Genomic DNA, 10178 nt, shown 5'->3' with positions numbered 1-10178 from the left:
TTACCCGGACATCGATAACTTATCGATAAAACTTCGTTAAAAAACAATATTGATTACTTTTATATCACCGATAAATTTGTACTAAATATCGATAGTGCCATCAACGAAAAAATAACTAAATATCGAAAATGATATCGATAAATATTATTGTAAATAAGAATATAGATAAATGTGTGGATAGTCATAACCAAAGCAATATTTTTTAAAATTTCAATAAATATATTTATCGAGCATGATTTCGACCGCAGAATATTTAAAAGAACGCAGCTAAAATGTAGATCAATAACGCAAACACCTGTACGTCTGTTTAATATGTACTTAGTACACCTATAGTACAAGCATTTATTTTCATGTTACCTTTGTGGTTTTTCGCCATCGATGCCGCGTAGCGCCAGTTTCCGAAGCGCCAACTGCAGCATCAAATATTTGCAGAATGCAAGGATATTTCTTATTCAATACGTCTCATTCCATGCTCACCTGTGTACAAATATACAACTCCATAAGTATTTCATCTGTAACTACCTACATACATACATATGTACATATTTGCTGTAACTTTAGCATTTTGTATGTGAAAGCATTTTCTTTTCACACTTGCGAAAATATTTAATCAAACCTTTCTTGCCTTTCGGCTTCGTCTTTAATTCACCTTCACTATTAGTATATTTGTATGTATGTTTTAAATTGTACCATGATGTGCATGCATAGTTAATATTAGCCGTTATTACTTCTCAATACAGCATCGCATGGTTTCTACTGAATTTCGTTTGCAATTTCATTTCGACCACAAACTTTGCACTTCTAACTATTAAAATATTGAAAAGCTCTCTGTGCTCTTGAAGTATGTATGTATGTATTTTTGTGAAACAATCAAGCTGAGTAGAGTAAAATTCGAGTAGATTTTCAAGTATTTATTTTTACTTCGATTTTGTAAATACTTACGAGTGTAAGTATGCACTTACAAAACAAATGAAGTTGTACAGTAGATTTAATTTGATAAGATTTCATCGATCGATTTTATCAGCTGCATTTGTATACATATTTATTTGATTGCATTTTTGTGGTGTAGATGTGGCTTTCGAGCGGATTGTTTTGAGTAACTATTTTATTTTTAAATTTATATGAATTTAATTAATTACTGATTTGAAGAATTATTGATTTAAAGAAATTGATAAGAATTTAATAAATTATTGGTTTAAAGAAAATAAAAATAATATGTACATACGTAAACACCTAAATCTGTTTTTTTAGTCAGGTCAGCGACGGTTGGCGGTCCTCTGAAATAACTAGTACACAATTTATAATTCAAAAAATAAAAACCCCTTATCTACTGTTAAGTGAACTAGGTTTCTTTTTCTTCCTGTCCAAGGCTGAGTAATATATAGGCGAGAGGACAGTCGGGAGGATAATTCTGACATTGGTCTCATACCATTTCTCTCAGTATTACTACGATGTGCTTTTCCTATTCTCATTTCCATTTACACAGCCAGCAAACATTTCAAATAATGAGCCTGATGCTCCCAAATCAAGCTTGCACGAGCCGCCATTGGTCTTCCTACCGCTTCTCCCCTGAAACGTGCAAGCAGATTCAGAAGTGTCATCGGAACGGCCACGACCTTCTAGTTCCACCTGCCTAGAATGAGCTCTGGAATCAGTAGCCAGACCATCGTTAAACCCAGCTGAGGTCTCCTCGAACTCAGAGACTGATAGCACTGTGATTCTTGACACAATCAGTGTGTGATCTGCTGCCTCAGGTCTATGCACATCATTTCTAAAATAAATTTAAAAAATTTATAAATTTGTAATGTACTCATTTTACTCAACTTCGGTTTAAAAAAAATGCATAACTCAAATTATAGTAGAGTGCACCCCATAATACTATACTTAAATATAGCGCAATACTCAAAGCTACCATTGTGATTTTTTTTAAATTTTTTCAAGATTGCATATTTTCAAAAACTAATTTTATTTTAATTTGTATGTGAAAAATTTTTCAAGAAAAAAATTTTAAAAATATTTCTTTTCATAGAGAATTTTGATGTGTAAGTGTTATTTTTTTCAAATTTTCTCCTCGCCCGTTCTCGAGATATTTGGAAAACTATTAAATCGATTTATTTTTGTTCATATCAACCATCAACCCTAAAAATTTTAAAAATTTTAAACAAAAACATGAAGTGTGAACCCCGTCCGTTTTGGTATGGAATGCCCCATATATATATAGACATTTGTACTTACCATTCATACATACATAAGTACGATAACTTTGACAGCTGTACCATAACCAAACCTTTTTCTTAAATACCAAACAACAATATAATAAATTTTAAAAGCAGTTTAAATTTCAAACCACACAGTTCGGTGGTTGCCAAATGACCAATGTGCCATTAAACTTACCACTACACCTTTTTACCTTAAATTCTCCAATACTGTTGTGGAAGCACAAACGAAATGAATGAAAGTTAATATCAAATGTTAAACGAATGGGATATCCGCCCGCATGCTTGAAACTGTGTGTGTTTTTCAGTAGCAGTTTTTCGCTCGATTTGAGTTGTAACCTTAATGAATTTACTTTAATCCGTATAAGCTCAGCGACAATGGCAAAGAACGAAAACTTTTTTTAAATTCACAACACATACCAGAAGACAAACACGTGCACCAAAAAATGCGGATAAGCGTCCACATGCTGAGGCAACCAGGCAAACAAATGGTTTGGTAACTATTTTGTGAGATGAAAGCTGTGATTTTGTGTTAAATGAAATCTTAAACGATATTATTAAAAAAAAAAAGCCAGTTCATCGCTTTACTAAAAAGGCATAACAATCAATTCAACCTTGTCTTCCGTTTTGGTGGCCTTGGTGAAGTGCAACGCAATTAAATAAACTTATTCCTTTCATTCAAAATGGAGAAGTATGTGGAAGTTTTCAAAATTCAAATCGAACACTTACTAAGATTGCCCTTGAGATTGAAGAAACCAGTTTAAATTTGAACGCGGTGCTTTGTGCTGCATTTAATTAGTAAGGGAGTATGTTTGCTATTTAAGCCAGATCGGACTAAAAATATTAGTTTTAAAAATATCGCGATCACAGCGCCACCTATCGAAAAATCATGCAATCTACTTCCAATTGGCTCGAAGGAAAGGAAGAAGATCTGCCTTTACCAAATCTTAGCAGGTCGCGTCTTAGCTCTGCGTCTCAGTTAAAGATCCTTTCGCCGGCTGAAATGTCTGGAAATAAGGACGTCGAAAGCAGTGAAAAAGCTTACTAGTTAGCTGAAACACAGAAGTATTCTCAATAGTATTGTAGCAGATTTCACGCAGTATTGGACTTCCGCTTAAGTTAGCTTGTATAGGCCGTCTTCATTTAGATTTTGATGGAGACACACTGTTGTGATATCGTTTAGGCTCGTGGCCGACTATATTCCTAAAAATATATAGACCCAACTTTTTTTTGTTTCTAAAGTGCCTAAGATCGGTCGGAAAAGTTTTAACTGTAGAATATCTACTAACCTTAAAAACATCCTTTTTTAATACCGCCTAATACCATTGCTGCCACAACCAGCGTCAGCAGGTTTCCGGTAAACAAAAACTGGTCAATTCTGTAACAGATCGTTCCACGTTTATGCCGCTCTCACATACCACCTACAGCTACGATGCTTACAATCATGTGAGACAATTTTCGTCTTGGTTAATATTACATGATTAACAAAGATAAAGTTGCCTGAGTCCCGTTTGTCTCCGAAAATGGAAAAATAGTTGTTGGATGCTTTAAATTTCGTCCCCATCTCGGCAGCTTCACCAACCACCTTCAGTTTGGGGTGTTTGCTTTCGAGTTCGGGCCAGATTTGACGTGCTACCCCAAATGTTGATCCTCTGCTTAAAATTCGCCAGTTAAACTCAATAAGTTTCCAGTTTTCGGGATGTAAACAGTATACGATCTCTATGGGAAAAGTTTTTGGCAGAAAGGACTGTTCCGCTGCTGACCATTTCATTTGCCTGATATATATAATTCTGTAGTTTGGAAGCCAAATTGCTCTTGTGGTGTACTTGGATGACAGCGTTCTTAAGATTTATTAGCAGCGAAGACTGTTAAGATTAGCCCTAATCAGTCACAGTGCGGCTTCTTTGATTGCTATCAACTCAGCTTTATGTAGACTGTTGTAACAATCAGAAGCATAATTTCAAAGAAATTCACCGAGTATGCTCTGCCACATTTTAAAGCCGTCGATGTCAATGAATATAGTTAAATTAAACTTCCAAGACTTTGTCTTTGGATTCGTTTTTCGGTGGATATGTATGGAAAAACCATTTTTCAAACTGAAGGTTGCTAACGGGTAGGACTGATTTAGTAGGGTTGGTGTTGAGTTCGCTTTCCTTCGTCTAGGTCTAAACAGAACATAGAGCATTTTGTAAAAGAACTTGAGGGTTTTTACGCACGGCGCTATCGTCATCATACGCAATGGTGTGACAGCCCCTGTTTGGTAAACTCACACAGAGATTTTTTTTATCGTTAAGCCTCCTTATAAGTGGGGAGAGGTACTTATCTTACTAGTGTCGTGCCTATTAAAACGTGTCCAGAAACAAAAATTCCCCCTATCTTCACGCAATTAGCGTGGGTACTGAAATTTCTGCTTGGAGTAAAGATTTACCATTCACTACTGGATGTATTTCACTTACTTGGGTATATGTACATAAATATGTAGCTTCTGCCCGACACACAAGTACACATACCGAAACCTATTTAAATTTTTTAAGAAGAAAAAGGTAAGGCTAATACGTCAAAAGTGTTTTCGTTTCACATAAGAAGATCTGACTCCCTTAGAGATGAAGACATTTTTAACTTTCTGGTTATATGGGACCGATGCAGGTAAGTCCTACATATGGACGTACGGGGCCAAATGCTTGGGGCTTGGAGCAAAGTGCTTTTACAGTTTGATTAGTTATCACTCGCGTAGTTAAACGTTTGTATGATAAATCGATAAAAACCTGTGTCTTTTACGAATCATTCCACTGATATTTCAGATCACAAAAAGCTTAAAATAACTCGACACTTTGGTTAAACCAGGTCGAAGATTCGTTGCACCAAAACTACTTTAGCTTGCTACATCTAATCCGACCACTAAATGCCTAATATTTTTCACAGTGTTAGTAAGTACTCACACTTTTACACCGCAAGCAAATAGTGTACATACATATAGATATATAATATGTATGTATGCATGTATGTGTACTTATTCAGGAAGGTAGCAGCCACATAACACGCTCTGCATGCCAAATGCGGTTGAAGCTTAGGTGACTTTTGGTGTTTGTATAAAACTATCATACAACTACCTTTATATGAACCTTTACTCATATACATACATATACATACGGTGACCATATTTATGGGAGCCGAATACCGGACAAAAAATAATTTTGAACATTTTTTCCACAAAAACTTATTGATCTTAAAGCCTTCTTCAATAATCCTAGATGTATTAGCCTTGAAATGGCATCCTTGTAGTAACATCATAAATTTGTAGGAAATTTTCCCCGAGATTTTTACCCACAAAATTAAAAAGAAACCTTAAATTTAAGTACAATAAAGTGCGATTTTGAAGTCGCTAAGACTTACCGTTAATTTTTGACCATTTTTTTTATGTTGTTGACGATGTTGAGCATCTTTTTCATACAAAGTAGGTAAGTATGGCTGACTTCCAAAACGTCAATTGCTTTGCATACGTACAAAGTATAACATAACGTCGAACTACAAAATATTGACAATGTATACTGTTCCAAAACATAAGTTATCGAAACGCATCGCCCGAGCATACTTTGAACTGCTATCAAATTATAACTTAAGAAAGTTTTATTACATGGCAGTTGAGAAGTGCATTCATTAATTTAATGAAGGAAATTTTTGGACATGCAGCAGCACATAGCACGAATTTAGGCGCCTGGTGTTAGCAGTCGCACTTAAACAGTATTATATGGGTTTTTTAGGAAAAGAGCTTTCTTTACTTTCATAAAGAATAATAAACGTTAAATAAACTAAGGAAAAATAGCCAAACTTTGCTGAAATGTCGAGTCCTAGCTTCTATTATGGCCACTGTATGTATTCCTCGAATCGAAACACAGGCATTCAGATCACTTAAAACTCATTCATAGGCTGGCCTTTTTAATGAGATGTTAAGGCATCGAAACACCGAATACGGGACAAATACAGGACATTAAAAGAAATACAGAACATTTGGCGCCCGTATAAAATAAATAAATTGCCAGGACAACGGGTCCAAAAAGAGGACTGTCCCGTATAATACAGGACGGATGGTCACCGTACATATACAGCATGCTTAAATATATATATATGAGTTTGTCAGCTTCAAAACTTTTTGTTGTAGTTTTGTATATACATATATAATTTTTTAAAGTATCCCTTTTCAACACTACACATATGGATACAGACAGTTTTTCATTGCTACATGGTACTGTGCTAGGTTTACATGTACTCGTACATATGTGCATATGACTGTAGCTAAGCTATAAATATACAAATGTCATATGTTTGCGGATTATTTGCGGATTTTCAATATTTGAAAATCTTCCACTACTCTGCTTCGGTTGCTCTTTTTAGCATAACTTGAATTGCGTCCGCACCAAAAAATACACGAATCGTATTTACAAAGCAAACTAAGGGCTAAGGATTTAGTTGAAAGCAGCCAGTTATGTAAACACACAGAGTGGTGGTGGGGAAAAAAACAGATATGCATGTCCGTAAAGTTAAGCGAATGGATACTGACAACTGATGCGTCTGCGTGCGAGTGTGTGCTGCTTACTTAGCAGCGGTTGGTTGTTTGTGTTAGTACTTAGCTATGCATTTGTGGTAGCTTTTAGAAATAGTTTTGATTTTGGCTAAAGAAAAGTTGCATATTTCGTCTCACGCTTCTTCCCAATAAACATTAAGTTTGAATTCAACTTTAGGTTGAGGTGAAAACTAAGGTAATTCTCAGATCTCCAACGATGTTTCTTAATAATGCAAAGAATTAAGTTTCTCAAATTGAGAAAAAGTGCTTCTCCAAATGTTCTCAAATGAATGATTGTAATACTGAAATAAAAATGAAATATAAAAGTGGTTTTCGTTTATAATTTGATACGACACACGGTGGGGGTGTATGAACAATCTGGGTCGCAAAAGTCTATAAAAAAATGAATACCAGTAAAAAAGAAACTGAGCAGCAAAGACCACTCGTAAGGAAACAATGCGCTACATTTCTTTTTGTTTTCAGTGTAATGAGGGCCCCACACGGGACAGGCGAAACTTGATTTCACTTTGAGTGTAAATCTTAATGTTCTAAGCGAAGCCTTGGGTTTTTGACAAGAGGGATGGGCTATGCACTTTGATAGAGTAAGGAAGTTTGTATGTACTTTTTAGATAATTTCATTGCAATTAGATGCACTATAACTACTGCGGTAAAATTTAAAAACTAAGCGATCAAAAAAAACTTGTGGAGTAATTTTTTTTTTAAATTGTAAATTGTTAGTTAAGGTAAGGTTTTCCCGGCATTATTATTATTAATTTTTGATTGTAACTACTTTGATGTTTCTACTAAACAACTTTGAAAAAAGCTTCCTCCAATTAACTTCGTTTTAGGAAATTTGGGTTGTTTAACGTCATAAGTATTGACTGAAGTATGTGTACCCTGGGACCGTGGACTCTTTTACTTTAGCCATCAACCATGGTTCGGCATCATGAATTACTATTTGAGGAAACATAAATGGAAGACGTTTTCAAAATGTATTTTATCGCGATTGTTAGAAGATTGCTTTCTCATGCAGTTGACCAAGCGTTTAAATGCATAACCTACTTTAAGCTCAATTTAACTAAGCTTTAATGCTTAGTACATTTTCCAACCTTACTAAAGTTAACGAACGTTTCTGTTTTACTACAAAATTTTACATAAACTCATAGATTTTTCTTTCAGCTAATTACCCCATAGTTTTCTGAAAGGCTATATTCATATGTAAATATGTCACTATACAGGGTGGTCCACATATTGATAGTGGCAGCTGTTTCTCGATTGAAGTCTTGACATAAAGTCAATATCGTATATCCGCGGAACAAAATTAATCGCTTTACGCTTGAACAACGTTGGGGAAATATGGGCCACGAAATGGACAACGATTTTGCTCGAAAAATCATATTTTCTGACGAAGTGCATTTTTATCTCGGCAGCTATAAGTAAAGCCGCTGCATCTGGGGATCGAAAAATCTGCACGTGATTGTCGAGAAGCCAATCCAATCTCAAAAAATGTCAGTTTGGTCAGACTTTTGCAGCGGTGGTATCATTGACCAAATTTTTTTTTGAAAATGCTGCTAGAAACGCGAGGTGGGTAACAACTACAAATGCGCGATAATTCATATTTTTTTTGGTCAGAAATTAAAGACATGGACTTGAATGATGTTTGATTTCAGCAGGATGGCACGCCACGCCAGAAGCGATCTTTTGCGCGAAATCGTACGGTAATCGTGTTATCAGCCGTCAATTGGCGATGTCAATTGGCCACCTCGGAGCTTTGATTTGACGCCGTTAGGCTTTGTTTTGTGGGTTGCCGTGAAGCACCGATATTCCGCAAACAAGCCATTAGCCATTCGTGAATTAGAGCTAGAAACCAAGGTCTTGCAAAACTGGGTTAACAGAATGTGTTGCTGCGAAGCCATTATTATTCAGTATTTAAAAAGAACCCACTATATGGACCGTCCTGTAAGTAAATACATATGTCTATGTTCCTCTTTCTAATGTGACACCGCTTATGAGTTATTATTGCTATTATATAGTATTGTTGTTGGCACTAGTGACGCGTGCCATAAGCTATGGTAACATATTTATTTTGATGGCTTGATTTAATATGCAGCGTTTGTTGAGGCGCCATATCGTATCATCATGTCAACGTTTGTTAGCTTTATGTCCGCGCCTCTGTCTGAGCCGCCGGCATAGATGTATGTACATACATATGTGGGGGTATGTGGTAATTCAATCGTGCGTCGCTGTAAATGCTATTTGACAGGTTGGTATAAAATACAACAACAAGGACACATTTTGGTGTCAATATGCCAGGAGTGAAACTAGATATGTATGTACATATATTTGATATCCATATGTATCGAAATAAATGTAATCTACATACATACATACTTATACCTTGCTTGTATTGGCGCTATGCACACTTCCATAAATTAACTTGGTAGATTTAGGAGTCTATTAGACTATGTCCCTTGATTTATGAATTCTAACAAAGCTGTTGGTTTAGATTTATGTGTGTTTATGCTAAGAGTTAATGATAATAGCAAATATGTAGGTGTCTATGTGTACATACATACATGGAAAATTGTATAGTGTCTGTTGAAGTGACGAAGATTTGATATTCATAGAATGTTTGATTTTGAGGTAACGAAACGTACACTCACATGTAAATATTTGTCTCAATATGTGCCATTAATAAGCAATTAAGTGACTTTCTGTTTGTAAGCTTCCTGGCATTAGGCTTAAGTGATAATTGTCGCAAGTAAATATATATATAACCAATCACTTTACTGTATCTCAAGGCTAAATATTTAATAACAAATCTTTAATGGAATAGTCACACAGCCACTTAAATAGACAATTAATGAAGTAGGAATAAGTGCATACATACATATATTTTGAAAGAAACTCGTTGGTTGTGATAGCAAGAGATACACAGGTTCTCTGAGCTTTTCTGCTATTCATGTTCATAACTATGTACATATATTACTAAGGCTAATTGCTGGCCCAACTGTATCCTCAATTTATAAAATCACTAAAGTCCTACTATTTTTCGGTAGAAATTTTTTTTTATTATTGCTAGCCTGTTTAGGCTAAATTTAGGATTATGTTATTGTTTAATTAGTGTTTACGTCTAAAAATATTGGAGAAAATGTTTGCAAGCATTTTTTTCTACCGCAGTTGTTTGTTTCATCCTCTTTTCTTAGAGTTCCAAATTTTCTTAATATACTTACCTCATGTCACACTTATGTTAGAGAATCAAAAATTGCTGAACTATTAGAACTTTTTCCGTGCCTTTTTGGTGGAGACTATAATTTTTTGTGAAATTTTTTTTTGCCAAAAATTTCCAATAAAAGATTTTACCGAATTTTTCAATCAATGTACCATTTTTGTTTTTTTTT

The 10178-nt window shown here is 35.0% G+C and overlaps 1 protein-coding gene across 1 annotated transcript in view; it reads right to left on the bottom strand.

Annotated features, from left to right (window-relative positions):
- Positions 1-1446: 1446 nt before the first annotated feature.
- The window catches only part of LOC118746375 (integumentary mucin C.1-like), a 38099-nt gene continuing 29367 nt past the window's right edge, over positions 1447-10178 (bottom strand). Inside the window, exon 5 of the mRNA XM_036480229.1 lies at positions 1447-1771. Within this exon, the coding sequence (XP_036336122.1) occupies positions 1447-1771 (325 nt within the window). The remainder of the gene's footprint in view (positions 1772-10178) is intronic.

Source organism: Rhagoletis pomonella, unplaced genomic scaffold (assembly GCF_013731165.1).
Source record: "Rhagoletis pomonella isolate Grant_MI unplaced genomic scaffold, Rhpom_1.0 Rhpom_scaffold_00010, whole genome shotgun sequence".
Taxonomy (NCBI): Eukaryota; Metazoa; Arthropoda; class Insecta; order Diptera; family Tephritidae; genus Rhagoletis; species Rhagoletis pomonella.
This window is presented reverse-complemented; position numbering and strand designations above follow the sequence as displayed.